Source organism: Lagopus leucura, unplaced genomic scaffold, assembly GCF_019238085.1.
Source record: "Lagopus leucura isolate 7727_CA_CO unplaced genomic scaffold, USGS_WTPT01 Super-Scaffold_100157, whole genome shotgun sequence".
Taxonomy (NCBI): domain Eukaryota; kingdom Metazoa; phylum Chordata; class Aves; order Galliformes; family Phasianidae; genus Lagopus; species Lagopus leucura.
The window spans coordinates 1,353,931-1,369,596 of record NW_024962334.1 but is presented as its reverse complement, the minus strand read 5'-3'; the positions used below and the strand labels follow the sequence as shown (position 1 = coordinate 1,369,596).

Sequence of the window (15,666 nt, the reverse complement as noted above, 5' to 3'; positions counted from 1 at the left end):
GCTCACTGCAAACAATCTGCCCAGCGAAATGAAAAAAAAAAACAACAACCAAAAAACTCCCTCCCCCAAGGAGATATTTTAAAAGCTGAAAGCTAAGAACTTAAGTACAAAGGCTTTTGTGTTTTTATTGACATTGTAAGAAACATTTTTTTCTTTGTTACAAAAGAGCTAAGTGGTTCTGAAAGCAGAAGTACAGTTTGTATGTACACGGTGCTACAGACCCTTCAGATCAACCTAAGGCTCGAGAAATACCAGATCATAACTGCAGGTTTACCAAATTAAGACCACTAAGGCCTGGTACAGCCAAACACTATTCCTACCGTACGTAAATGTATTTACACTATTAAAAAAGAAAAGAAAAAAAAAAGAAAAAAGAAAAAAGGATTACAAGCTTTATTTAAAAAAAACAAAAAAAACAAAAAAACAAAAAAAAAAAAACAACCCTAGAAAAAAAAGTTAAAAAAACAAACACATTTTTATCTTACACATCTGCAGGACTGACAACAGTAACTTTTCAGTAGGAGACATTCTATCAATCCAAGGACAATAACACGTGAATATCAGAGGTTTACAAGACACTTCAGACACTACTAACAGTGGCATGTGCTATCAGCTGAATGGAGAATACAGCCTCATTGTGAACATCTGCCAACATATCTTGGTCCCTCTCTGTTAAAGAATAACACAAAATAAGGCACATACATTGCGAGAATATAAACTGTGAAGGACAAGCCACTGTGCAACACGTGTGGGCCAGCTAACCAGCTATGTCATCAAGAGAGAGGGAGGAGAAGGAGGAAATGACTGGAAGCAATCAAGCAAGCCAGGGTTTCAATGCTTGTGTCATCTGGGACCATTCTCCAAGGAGAGAATAAGATTATCTGTCGTGTGGACACAGTAGCCATTGTACCAGCAACTCCCCTGCAGGAAGCCCACTGACTTGTCTGCAAAAATACCTTTCATCCTCATGGATGAACTCTCACAGGTGACTCCAGATTTGTGGAAAGTAAAAAAGTCTGTAAAAATGTGAGCAAGGCGGGAGTGCCCAAGGCCAATAGTAACTGATCAGGAAGATCCTTGAAGAGCCGTTAGAAAGGGTGGTTCAGAGTCAGGCTGTGACCACAGCAACGCTTTAAAAAACAGGAGAAAATCACAAAAACTCCTGCATTTTCTAGTACTTTAGGGTGAGTGGTGTGCTTCCAGCTGCTAAATGCATCAAACATACAAAATCAAGCCTCGGCTCTGTGACTGGAAGACCAGGAGGGTGATAATAAACTTGTGAGTGACATTGGTGGGATTTTCCCCAGACTATCACACATCCAGAAGCTGGCTGCCAACTTAATGCTAGTGTCCAGCCTTACAGAGCCCACTCTACCTCATCAAAACAAAACCAAAAAGGAAGATAGCTGGGTTATGATGTACCTTCACGGACATCAACAAATCAGGTTCTTTAGCATCAAAAAGAAAAGTATGACAGGATAGTAAAAGCTGAGAAGTGATGTGTTTATGTAAGAAGAGAGGCACGTATGCTTCAATAGTGAAAATGATAAACCATTTGAACAAACTCTCCAAGGACATCGTGGAGCCTTTGTTTCTTTGTCATCCCCAAATCAAAACCAGATGACTGTCTGGAACACGTGGTTTAGGCCAAGACACACTGTAGGCCTGAAACAGGGCTAAGTGAGTGACAAAGGTCTGTCAAGGAAAGAAGGCAAATCAGATACTCAGTCCCTTTTTCAGTCTTAAGCAATGTGAATGGATTCTCCTAAGCTCTGACGATTCACATCTTTCCCTGCTTCAACTGAACAAGCAAATACAATTATAAACTGGAAAACTGAGTTTAAAAGTTCTTTTTTTAAAATGTATTCGCTCTATAACAATAAAAAGCTCCTCTGCTCAGCCACCTCTTCCTGTGCAAGTCATAAGTCTCCCCGTTGAAACTGTTTATAAACATGTAATCGATGGCTTATTGAACAGCCAGCCACTAGCTACCATGAACCATCTGAAATAATCCCAGCTGACGAGAGCAAAGCCTTTCCTAATGTTCTTTCTCAGTAGGGACATGAGCTATCAACACAATTGCACTGCAAGGTGAAGTGCAGCAACAGAAGCATCCCTTGATCCAAACCAGCTAACTGCCTTGATGAGCTCTGCACAGCTTCCTCTGAAGGCTGAAGACCACTACAGAAGGGCTTTCAGAGCTGAAGGTGGGCAGGAAGGTCAGGAAGGGAACTGGCAATGGGCAAAGAGCACAAAGGGAGGGAGCACACGTGCGTAATGCAGACAAGAAAAGAAATGCTTGCTAAAGATATGCAGAAAGACAGGAGCAGGACAATGATAAAAGTTGTAGGATATTGAGGAAATCTTTTTATTTACATTTGTCTTGATCCCTGACAGTCCAGCTCACATTTAATATGTTCTGTGATAAGCCCAAATAGAGCCTCAGCAAAGGATTCAAATGTTTTCTTTCAGATTTACAGCTTCTTCATCTGCTTGTAACAGCTGATAATAGATTGATGTTGTCAGAAAGCTCCGCTTAGGCTTCATTCCTTCACTTTCCTCAAATGCTATGCCCTGAACACGCTGGTATTTCACCCTTTTCTGCAGTAAAAAAAAAAAGAGTGCTATGGCATTCTGAGCTTTAGCTATCACCTCCTAGTGCTACTCTTAATTCTGACTTGGCTAAAATGTATTTGTCATCCAAAATGGACCAAATCACCTCTCTTCATCATACATCTACATGAGTTATAGTTCCCCACAGGCATCAGACCCATGACTGTAAGTGTTGGCACCACCCACATCCCATTAACAACATTTTAGTGTCAGGAGTTAACAGAGATGATTGTAAGAGCTGCACTTGTGTGTAGCTTCTATGAATGCGTGAACTTAAGCCTTGCTCTTTTTAATGTTCTGCCCAATTGCTTATCCAGGAGCACAGTGTGTGTGGGTGCACAATACAGTCAAAAATCCTCTACAAGAGCTGGCTGTTATGGACAAAATTCCATCCATCTCTACCAGGGAGTTACTTCATGCTCACAGTGTGATGGGTCTGATTTTTGCTGGTGTGAGTGAGCCTAGGCACTGACTCACTGATCTGCCTCAAGCTGAAATGCACACTGCTGTCAGCAAGTTTAGAGTGACTGGGTTAGTATTTTTACATTTTGATAGGCTACCAGACCAACTTGCTTCTTTGCAAGGTTGTTTCTTTGCTACTTTAAATGACAGCTTCAATCTTTCAATTTTGTAAAGCTTGGATACACTAGAAAAACATTTAAGACTATTGGGTTGCTTCTCATCACTTCAATTTGCTTGGCTAGTCTGTTTGCTACTGGTTTAACATGCCAAGACCACGTTGCTTGTGGATTTGTAACCATGTGGTATGTCAACAGGCATTTACTTACTGTAAAATATACAATCCATCTAACAAAGCTGTATGTGTCAGAAGGAATGTGCAAGACAATTCTTCTGGCAAAGGAATAGTTACTGTAAGAAAAAAAAAGAATAAAAAGAAAGAGTTCCCAGCTTGGAACACTGGCGTTTCATTATTTCATTCTATGAAATAATCCATCACAAGAGCCTGATCACCTCTCCATCAATGTGGTATGCAAAGAAAGGATTACAGACTGTCCAGATCAGCAGACATTCACATAATTTCACTATCCAGTCATTCAAATAAAAAAGTTGAAAAACAGAATACTAAATACTGCAAATAAAACAAGAGTTATACTAAGAAAAGCTTTCTTGTCCTCTGTCTCCTCTGAAAAACACACGCACAATACAATCTCTGTATCCTTACGCAAGGCAATGACATCCATCTCTGTGTTTACCAAAATCTTACACATTTGCTAGGTATCGAGGGGCTGCTGGGCTTACATTTCTTACTTGCTTGAACCTCATATTTCTTGTGCTCTTAAATCTGGAACTACAGCTTAGGGGTACCGTGGCAGTGCATTCCTAAATCAGTTGTCCACCTCAGGGTGATGTATTCAATGCATCCAGAGAGGATTTCCTCACTGTATGTTTGCTTTACATCCTGCATGGTTATTTTGTGCCTTTATGTAGGGAAAAAATTGTTTGATACAGTCAAGTTTCTTTTGACTAACAGAAAATTAAGCCGTTTCATCAGAACTTTCTTTCAAAAAAAAACCAAACAAAACAAAAACATGCACTTCACACGTTTACACTGGTTTACAATTAAAAAAAAAAAAAAAGAAAAAAGAAGCATACAGACATTCAAAAAGGGAAGAAGAGAGAGAGAGGCAAGTGAGAGGTGAGGGAATGGGTGTAGCAATACTGATTCAAAACTGAAATGGAAGACAGTTTCTCCCTAGAACACTTTAGGGTTTTCAGAGTTCTTATTCCATAAAAGGAATATACTTGAAACACATCCCATTTAGGTGAGATGTGATTGCTAAAATACATACACAACTAAAAGATATGAGTCTTTTTGCCATCTGTTATCTCCTAAGCGGGCTTTTTGTTTTGTTTTTTTTTTTCATGTCTATTGCATAACAGCAAGAAACTTGCTTTCTTCTGCAAGCGAGGTCAACAAAGAACTCATGTCCCCAATAGCCATGTTGGTTGTGCTTACAGGCATAGCTGGGAATGTAAGAGACGCTCGGGGAGTGGTGAGGCGTGAGGAATTGCGGGAGAGATTCTGAATGATGCTTGGGCTCAGGGCTCCTGAAATTAGGCTGACATGGTCTCCATCATCTATGATAGCATCAAAATCAATCTGCACACCCTCTAGGCTGTTGCTGTCAAGGCTGTCAACTGTGCTTGATACTTGGTTAGCCCCCGGGGAAAGAAGCTCAGAGGAGTTTGCAGTAGCAGTCTCCTGCAGCAGGCAGTTAGCTTCCGAAACAAAGAAAGAAGAACCTGTTTTCATAGCTTGGTGGCTAAAGCCCGTGGTTTGGTCATATAACTGACCAGAGTAATTCTGCATATTAGAGCAGAACTGCTGTGATTGACCTTGCATCTCCATCTTAATGGTGTTTACCCTGTACGTCTGGTTGCCATCACTTACATGTCCTTGCTGTTGCGCCAGGTTGTTCCTCAACACATTTTGCCGTCTGTTGCCACTGTAATTAGCACACGGCTGGTAATTCTTGGCCACTGACAAACCTGAAGACTGGTTACCAACAGTGTGAGAGACCACTGGACAACTCTGCGGCCCTTGATAGAGGCTGCTTTGTGAGGTAGGACTAACCTGCCCTAGCATCATTGGACCAGACTGACTGACTCCCTGGTAATGAATGCCATCTCCAACCAGTTGGTTTTGCAAATATTCCTGTTCCACCATATTCCTGTTCTGCATCCCATTTGCCATACTGGTGGCCTGATCACTGGATGCGATGGGATGACCAAAATTTTGCTGGTTCCCACTCACTGGTATATTGCTGCTTCTGAGCTTCTGCCCTTGAACTGTCATGCCACAGGAATTGTCCATTGCCCCAGAAATCATTGGTTGCCTGCTGATGCTTTCACCGTAGGGCTTATTGGGCTGCACGCTGAAAGAAGTGCTGGCTCCGCTGCCAAGGACTGTGTTCTGCTGCAAACTATAGGAACCATTGTTTTCCATCAGGTTCTGATAGCCATTTTGCTGGGACACACTGCTTCTCTGCAAGTTCTGCTGCTGAACCATCATGTTGTTATACAGTCCAAAGGCTCTAGCCTGCTGCACTGCTGAGCGCTGACTACATTTCAGTTTTGTAGGAGATAAGTCAGAACTTCCTGAGCTTACTTCATTCCACTGAATGGGTAAGTCACTCTTGCTCGCCTCTGAGCCTGCAGGCTGACTGCTTGCTGGAGGGGCTCGGTCGAAGCTGCTAGGATTGCTGTTTCCCAAAACCACACTGTGATGCATTTTGTTGCTGTCTAGGACGTTGTTCAACAAGTGGTCACACATGCTCTGGTTCTGGGAATTCAGATACTGAACCACATCATCTGGCAGGAGATCCTCATCATTCAAACTGCCACCTGCTTCCATCGTAGCAGCCTCCAGGGTGACATTCTCGCTGATGCTTGGAGGACAGGGGGAACTGAAGCCACGGAAAACGCCACCCTCAGAACGGGCACAGTTCTGAAGGACAAGGTTGCGCTTTTCCATGGATGGAGGCAAAGCAGGAGAGTTAAAGCTATTAAGACTGTTGAAATGTTGGACTCTAGGGACAGAAAGGTTATCGGAGACCATTCTTACTGGATCGCTGGCTCTCCTCGTCCCATTTCCTAGAGCATCATGAGACAGAAGATGCCTCCTGCTGTAACCATTTGCTCCACCATCACTACATCTCCGAGGGGCATTCACTGGAGGCAGTGGAGATACTCCAGACTCCCTGCAGTCACCCAAGAGTGCCATCCTTGTTTTGAGGCTCATCCTCTCCATATTAGGCAGTGGAGTTGGTGGGGGTCCACCAGTAGCTGCTGCATATTTAGCTTTCAGCCTGTATTGCTGGGCTGGGGTGAGGCTGAGAAGACTTGGCAGGTCATCACATTGGCTTGCTTCACTGGAGCGTCGAGAGGCATCTGTTGAAATGGGGTCATAGGAGTCCGCAACGCTCACATTTTGTGGTCTTCCCTCAGCCTGAGAGGCATCACTGGACCTCCGGCTGGAGAAGCAAGGTGAGATTCCAGAAGACCTGCGGCTGCTCAAGTAGGCTGAACTGATTGTGCTCGTATTGCTGTCCCTCCTGTTTAGCATGTTCAACACAGTGATGTCCGTACTTGAAAGTTCGTTCCTGTTTGGCAGAATAGTCATGGATCCTCCTACACTGCAGCTGCTGTTTGATTGGGTACCTGGAGGTAAAATTCACAGATAAACAAACATGTATTACCAGAAACTAGTACAAAAAAAAAAAACCAGAAACAACCAAACAACCAAAGAACACAAAGTAAAGAAAGCAGAGAGAAAAGTGGGAATGTCTACATCGTCATAACTGATCATAGCAGCGCTCTTTATTGAAGTAAGTAGGGACAAAAACTGTGTCCCTAGGTTAAAAGCTAATTCAGAGACTCAGTGGTAAAATTTCAGTGTGAATCCCAGCACAAAATTTATAGGCTGTAGCCACAAACTGTCATCAGCTGCTGTAGTCCCCTAGCCTGCAGTGCAGCTATGCTTACTGATGTGCCAGAAGGACACAGTCATAAGAAAGCTTTTTATAGGCAAAATATAATTGGACAGGCATTTGCATGGAAATGGCAAAATACTCAAATTGGAGGCTATTCAAGGTCATTTCTAAGACTTCTTGAAATAACTCCTAACAACTGCAAAACATCTTTGCTGGTTTCTTGTTTTGTTTTGTTTTTAAGTAAACAGAATATGTTTCTTAATTTTACATGGTTTCTTCTGACTGAATGTGTTTCAGAAATGCTGGGCAGTCCGTGCTGGGGGGAGAGCATAAACCTACAGGTATGCTGTAGGCGATATATAGACAGCAAGGACGTGTTTTGGCAACCAAGAGATAAGCACCATCTCATACAAAAACAGATATTGATCCCTAGGGCTAAATCTCTTCCTGCTCCCATTCATAAATATCTACATTTTGTAGCAGTGGTATCTGTACATAAAATTAATTGCATTCATGGAAGCAGTTTATTTAAAGGAAGCCCGATGTATCAATGCAAAGGGTGTCTTGTATGTCTCATCTGAAAGAATTCCATACAATCAACTGTTAGATATTTCATTTATCTGCCTTGCCTAAAAAATAAAGTGATCTTGGGTCCAATCCTTTTACTACAGGGACTATTTCAATCACAGTAAGTTTACTGTCCTGCTGGTCTCCCCTGCTATAAGACAAAAGACTATCAGTCTTCCCTCAAGGTGAGCAGCAAGGCTTGCAATGAGGGCATAAACAAAAAGTAATCAGTTTATGGATGATTCTCACATGTGATGAATTCCATTAGCTGTGCTAATCTTTCCCCACTGCTGCAATCTTGGGGCAAGTATTGCAACCAAGGAATCTAAGGACAAAAAGAGTCATGGCTTCCATTCCACAAATCTTACCATTTCCTATGAGAGGTGGCAAGGTTGGGGCTTTTGAAGGTGGAACGGGGTTCAGTCTTGGAAGCATTCCATTAACTTGTTTCAACCTTTCTAATTTCACTTGCTCCATCCATTTGGTCCCTGTCATATTCCTCCTGGCCTGTAAGCCAAGTGCTGTGGTGGCTGTGGAAATGGTAGAGTCCATGATTGGGGTTTCATCGATGACACTGAGGTCTCCTACACTACCACCACCAGTCAGAGTAAGCTCGATCCCATTGTTGGAATAGTTGCTGATGGGGGACTGTTCGCTGCTGCATGTAGACTGACCACCAGGGCTTGGCTGAGATGTCTGTTGGAGTGAAAGAGCCAACACAAGAACGTGAGGATTAAGCAGACAATGTTAATCTGTTGACACAATTGTAGATCTAAGTGGAGCCAAGGAAAACGTAAAGAGAAGTTTAATGTTAAATGACGACGGTGATTTTTCATTAGGAAGCTTTCTGGAATGCCAACTGCAATGAATGTCATTGCAAAACTCGGCACTAACATCCACTTCAATATCTTGCTGACTGTATGTATTACATCTACATGAGCCATTCATCTATCTCAGTTATTCTCATAAGTGGGAACTGTATCACTTCATACCATTTAAGAGAATGTACGTATGTATGTATACTCCTGTTGGGTACGCACTGTTCCCAAATGCAGGTCAACAAACCAGACCTGAATTCAGTCATGTTAAGAGGTCTAATTTACAATGCTAGGCTTGCAGCAAACAAACAAACAAACAAGATTCCAACAACATTGGAATTTGTTGTGTTTTGTGTTTTTTTTTTAAATTAGACTTGCGGCTAAAGAACTGAAGTACTTTCCATGCTTAAGGCTCATTGTTACGAGCAGTGGTTGGCCAGAAATGTTGGCATGTAATAAAACAGGGACAGAGCATCAGTGCAAACTACTGTAACATATTATCAGCATCCTGAAGGACCTTAGCAGCACACTCTAACTTATTCTATCTCTGCCCTGCATTATGAAGGCGATGATCTACCAAATCAAATCCTTTGTTTCATTAGAACTTATGGAATCTTCTAAGCACACAGTACAGTCTATCTAAAGGAGTGTAAACCCACTGCAATAGCTTCTTCTTTCTTAACGGTGCCCCCATTGCTGTAGCAGGATTCTTGCTGTGGGGAAATACAGGCTCGATTTACTTTTTATGCTCACAACGTACTTATAAAAGCATGGGGGAAATCTCTCAAACAAACTGAAACAGACAGACTGACTGACTGACAGACAAAACATGTAGCAAGACAGGCAGAAGTTTCTGGACACAGGGCTGTATTAGAGTGATCACGTCTGTGCATGCAGTATCATTTTGCTCCCAAGAACAGTTACATCTAAACAATTTCACCTTGTTTTTTTTTCCTGCCAGCCTGTGATTTTTATGCACATTCTTACTGACAAATGCTAGCAAGAATTTCTGAGGTAGCAATGGTTGCTCTCACTTTTAACATGAGTGAATGAAAGCAGTACTGTAGCTTCATATGTCCCTGAGGAGTCAATTCAGATGCAATAACTATTACATTACTTCTAACTTGAATGATGATACCTACAATTTATGAGGCCACACTGAGCAAGCTGATTTCCAAATCCTGGCCATAGAAGATTTGGTGACAAGAATAGAAACGACTGTTATTACTCAGAAGAGAGCTTGTGCTTCTGTACGATAGCTCCATGTCATATGGAAGAAGAGCAGTGATGGTTAGAAGCCTGTTCTTGTAGCCACGTGTAAGGATGACAGTGAGGTAGGTTACAGAAGAACAGCATTATGGGAAGCATATTTCTAGGTGTGCAATTAAAAAAAAAGGGCTAGAGAGAGGTTCAAAGACATTTCTGAAGACATTTCACCAATATGCCAGATTTTTCACATGTCAAATGTTGCAAAATACTCACAGCACGTTACATTTGGGAATGAGTTTGATGGATTGCACATTGCTAAATAAAGGAATGATTGGATAACAGGCAGAAGGCTAAAATAAAGACACAAATAATGTTGCAGTAAGAAAAACAGAGAAATTTGAATGCCCTCACCTTATTACCCACTGTCCTTAGGAAGTTAGAACAAGACATTTAAGAGCATTAGACAGAAAAGACACAGGATTAGTTAAAAAACAGAGCTTAATTCACACAAGCAATAAAAACAGGAAACATAAAATTGTTTTTAGAAGATATTTTCCAGAGATAAATATTTAACACCATGAAAGCAATCATTATTATGAAACCATTTATATTTGAGAGCTCAGCATACCTCAGTAACACTATGGATTTAGCTACACAAGCAAGAGAGGAATGGGTTTTGTTCCTCTGTAATTTAAGGCAGTTATCACCAAAGATGGCAGAGGATCTCCTTTGGACTTCAAAAGGAGTTAACTCTGGACCTGACTGTTTATGAATTTGGGATTAATGTATATAATTTGGGATATTCCACAGTTTGGGTGTAAGCATTAAGCACAGTATAGCAACAGCTCGTACTTCAGTGAGTAATCATTCTGAACTGCAGCATGAAGACCAACCATATAAGCATAGCTTGGAGGCCTCATATTTGTAGCTCCCAAGAATTGGGTCCAGATGAAATGTAGACTCAGAGGTAGTTTACTGGTAGTAACAGTACAGAGGTAGTTACTGGTTTTAATCCTTGTGAATAGGATGCATTTTAAGGGAAGGCACGTGAAAGAAGGACTTCTTTTGTTTCAAACAGCATGTCAGAAAACTGAATTAATTTTACGCTCAAGCTCTAATAATAATGAGGTCCTTCACACTGGTATAATATAGTACATCGGAGATAAACCAGAGGAAGACTTGATGAAACTTTAAATTCACTTTAACTTAAATTTGAATTAGGCTAACATGGTCAAATTAAAGTAAGTATCAGATTAACCTAAGAGTCACAGTAGAGATCAAATATTATCAGAAGATCTCCTCCTGCCATTGAAGAAAGTCACCTCACCTTGCTTCAGTTACATTCAATCTGCCAGAAATCCTCAAGCCCCTAAAATCCGACTCTTTCTCCAGGTTCTCCAAAATTTACCATCACCAACATCAACATGGCAGTAATTTTGACTTGGTTTTATTTGCATTCAGAATTTGAGGCTGCAGGACTCACATACTCTATCTCTCTTCTGCAAACAGAAGAGTGGAAAAAAACCTGCCTTTTTAAAATGACAGCTATGATTTTCTCATAATACGACGATTCCAGAAGATGGAGTTTTAAGAGAAACAATTATTGCGAGAGTTGCCAGCACTGCACTTACTGTGTACTGCACAGACTAGATGTAATCTTTTTATTTGCTATTTCTCGGGCTTTAAAAACATTTTACAGTGTAAACGAAAAAGAAAGCCTCACAAAGATCCAAACTTGTGAGCTGGAGTTTACGGGTTTGAGCATTTCATAACGGGAGTAACATGGAAGTTCCAAAAAGAGAAAGGGCGAGGGAAATGTCACAGTGTATTGCATACCATTGGTTTCTCTGACTTGACTGCTTTCACTTGCAGGCATTCTTCACGCCTTGAGGTAGTGTTGTTGAGGTCCTTCTGCTCCCCAGTCGCACCCTGAGTCTGCTGGCCTGGCGATCGTGTTTGAGAGTGGCTGCCTGGGTCTCTGGGTGGTGGAGGTCTGGGGTGGATGTCTCCTCGCTGCTTCTTGGTGACGTGTGCTTCTGGCCCATGCACCGTCTTGACGTGTTTCCGTAGAGAACTGGGGTCTGTGTAGCGCTTTGTGCAGCCTGGGATCTTGCAAACATACGGTTTCTGCCATGCCAGGAAAAACACTCAAATTAACTTTAATTCCATATGGGAGTCCTGAAGAGCTCCTTGGAGCACAGCTGGCACTATACCCTTTCATGGTGAATTTGTTACCTAATTTACAGTCTCTAGAGTGACTGCACAGAGTCAAATCTATTGATTTCCCCTGGTTTTGGTACTCAATAATGATGCATGGCTTACAGAGGACAGAGTCTCTCATAATATGAACTGGCACAGGCTTTGACTTATCACAGCAGCAAAGCAATGGAAGCTGATGAAGATTGGCCTATCTATCCTGTCCACTGCTCTCAGCAATCTGATACTTCATTTCCACTACAGCCAGTACCTACTCCTCGACATTCAGAGGCAAACAATTACCTTCACAACATGCTGGGACATTTTTTCAGGCAGGAATATCTGAGGAAGAATTTCAGTCCTGGCCCTTTCAGATCACCAGTTCACGTGTCAAAGCACAGCGTTCACTTCCATAAGCACTTTCACACTGTAGCAATATATGTACTAGTAATACTACTGTTACTAGCATAATTGATCACTCATTTTCTTTAAAAACAGCCTCCTTTATCTACAAATATTTCTGGTCCAATAAGCAATATGGAGAAAAGTAAATTTACTGCCTTATAATCTTGCCAAGACTTTCTTTGTCCTTATATAATGAGAAGCTTAGAATGGAAGAGTTGAATCCTTCCTAAACCTTCCTAAACCTGCCTCAGGAAAGAAAGTATCACTCACTTTTATTACTGAAATGTTTCCAAGAAACTACTATTTTAAGTCTTATTTACACTAACCCTCAAGAAAAGGAGTTCCCCATGCACAGTTTCTTAAAGGCATTCTCTCTATGTTTATAAATGGCACTAGAGAGCCTTTGACAAATATAGCTTCTTAATGGCTATCTATGGCCTGAGCCTCCATCCACTCATGTCAGTCACTCACACTGACTTGAGTAAGAGCAAAAATGTCAATTGTAACAATGTGAAGTTAATGCTGAAGTACTGAAGCAGGTTTTCTCCAGATGCTAAAGATGTACACATCAGCTAAGCTCTGTACAATACATCTGCATCAAGATATCTGAGCTGCTTTTAAATCTGCATCTAGCTTACTTACTTAACAATCGAAATGCCACTGTGAGGAACTGCTAAATTGCTTTCCAGTGGCATTCATGGCAGGCCCTATATCAGTATATATTGTCTAAGAATGTTGCTGTTGTTGAAACAGATGTGACTGCCACAGTGGGTTTGCTTGGAAAGAACAAATTCCCTCTACTGCATCCCTACTCTGTGAGGTTTATTCAGAAAGGAAAAAAGAATAGTAATAGTCCTGATAAAAGTGAAGAGATGTAACTCAGAACTTCTAGGGCAACTCAAATTTTCCAGCCCCCAGAGACTTCTTTATGCCTGCCAGCAGCTGCTGGAAGGGACATTACAAGATGCTGCAGAGCCTAGATGGGCAATCTTTGCTCCCACTCTGCTTGAGAAGCGAGAAGTGCAGGAGGCTGTGGTTCCTCTCCTCCTGAGCAAGCTGTAACTCGACAGCCACCAGATGTCAGCATGCAGCAAGGCAAGGTGACACCCTCTGAGGGCTGGACAACCCCACCAGCTCCAGAAAGAAAAATGATTGCAGCATGTCAGCTCAAATCTTCGCCTGGTTAACATGCATGTTTCCACTAGATTCCCCATCAATCATCCCTCCACCCCTCTCATACTTAACAAAATAACCTGTAGCTTCTTTAGATCTGCCTGATGTTAAAATGATTGTGCTGATAATTGTTATCCAGTACTCCCTTCAGGTTGCTGAGGATCTCTATGGCTGTCCTCCACAACAAACTGCTATGATCATATTGTAAGTCTAGGTCTGTTCGACTCACAATTTTATTTATTTATTTATTTATTTACTTATTGGAAGCTATGCTTACTTACCTCATTTGAATGAGTCCTGTTTTGGTGCTTGGCCCTGTCGGATGCATTGGAGAAAGCTTTGTTGCAGCCCTCGTGTTCACACACATATGGTTTCTCTCCAGTGTGAGATCTCAAGTGCGTTTTCAAGTTTTCTAGTCTGGAGTAGGCCTTTGTACAACCTTCAAACTGCAGATAAAGAGTATGTCTGGATTAACTTTAATATTTGGACTTGCAAGAAACAATAAAAGCTGACCTGTTTAAAAACATTCCAAGCCTTCATAACCGTGTGCAATGTAGTTTTGTTTTGACTTGTTAGGTTTTAGTTTTAATTTTACCCGTGCAAAATCATCACAATTCAAGTTACAATGCTTCCAGCACCATATAAATCTTCTCTCACAGGACAGAACAACATTCATGTACTTTGTCTAAGGCAGTCATTGAGTCTCGTGGCCCCACAGTAACACCCAGATGTAGCTTTGTAAGAGAAAGTGCTTTCAAACAGTTTAAGCAAATTGAGTCCTGTTTAATTCTGGTTTAATACTGCCTTTTGGGCCTTTGCTTTTTAAATTTGAGAAAGTTGGCCAAGTTATCCAGCTCTTACCATCTGGGCCATCTGGATAACAAAGCAGACAGGCAGTGTCAACTGTAGCAGTGTCTGATGGACAGGAGGTCAGAGCACACAGCGCCCGTGTTGCTCTGCTCCCTACACGGCCCCAGGTCCCTGTCAAAGTCTGAGCTCAGCCTCCTTTACTCACAGTGCATTTGTGTGGCTTTTCCCCTGTATGTCTCCTCATGTGGACCACCAGCATATACTGGGCTTTGAATGGTTTCTGCTCCCTGGAACAGTCCAGCCATCGGCACACAAACTCTTTCTTCTCACCATGTATGTGGTCATTATTTATATGCTGTTTGGATAGAAGGAAGTTTACAGATTAACAGAAACATAACTTTGCCAGCAGTCTTCCTGTTGATTTGCATTGAAACAGCATTGGTCTTGTGGTACTCAAGTGCCACTCAACACAAACGACATTTACAAAATCAGGCCTAAAAAAATGAGCTCCAACCTCAGAAATCAACACAACTGCTAAACCAAGTTTCGATCAGATCTTCCCAGTCCCCATTCTCCTTACTTTCTTTCAGTACTGGCCTCCTATATACACTGTGGTAGAAGAGACAGAACTCTACATAGTCCAATAGCTAAAAGTTCCATGCACAGAACCATCCATCAAAACAGATTTTGCCACTGCAAAATATGGCCTTGCCCAGAAGCCTTTGGGAGAGAAACCCAGCCTGATCTGTAGTCCCAGACAACTCTTGTTTGTGAGTGTGTCCAGAGACAGGCTAGGGCTGTGCACCTTTTTCAGAAAAGTAGCTTGCTCTGTTCCCTTCATCAAGATTCAGCTTGGCAAATAATTTAATTCTCACTGATTATGTTTCTGAGCAGAAACAAGCTGCTGAACCAGGATCAGCCTCAAGTTATTATTATTTTTCATGGTTGTTTGTTTTTCACAGCTTCAGAAAGCAACAAAATCATCCAATACCTGGACTTGCAAAGGTGCACAAAGGTTGGAGTTTCAGCAGTTCATCCTCCTGAACTCCCTTTGATAAACCCTGCCTCAGAGACGTCACCATTCATGTACTTCCTACCACAGCTTTCTGGTTGTGCCACTAGATGGCTGCATTTCACAGCAAATGAGATTATTCCCATTAAGAAAAACTGCTTCCAGAGTTTACACGTGATCACAGCAAAAGATGAAATCAGTATCTGGTGTATAAGTAGCTCACAGAAAAAGCCAGTCCTAGAGAAACTCAGTTGCACACACACACAGAAAAAAAAGAAAAAAAAAGAAAAAGATAATCCCAATCTTCCCTGAAAACAATCAGATAACCAAACATAATCACTTATATTCACAATTATGCAACATCTCCATGGCAAACAGATGTCGGTTGCCTATAAAAATGACTGCTCTT

The 15,666-nt window shown here is 41.6% G+C and overlaps 1 protein-coding gene across 1 annotated transcript in view; it reads right to left on the bottom strand.

Moving 5' to 3' along the window:
* Positions 1–414: 414 nt before the first annotated feature.
* The window catches only part of GLI3 (GLI family zinc finger 3), a 202,083-nt gene continuing 186,831 nt past the window's right edge, over positions 415–15,666 (bottom strand). Inside the window, exons 11-15 of the mRNA XM_042888646.1 lie at positions 14,451–14,600; positions 13,717–13,881; positions 11,498–11,788; positions 8,003–8,330; positions 415–6,795 (exon numbers count right to left, since the gene is read on the bottom strand). Of these exons, the coding sequence (XP_042744580.1) occupies positions 4,502–6,795; positions 8,003–8,330; positions 11,498–11,788; positions 13,717–13,881; positions 14,451–14,600 (3,228 nt within the window). The 3' untranslated portion in view covers positions 415–4,501. The remainder of the gene's footprint in view (positions 6,796–8,002; positions 8,331–11,497; positions 11,789–13,716; positions 13,882–14,450; positions 14,601–15,666) is intronic.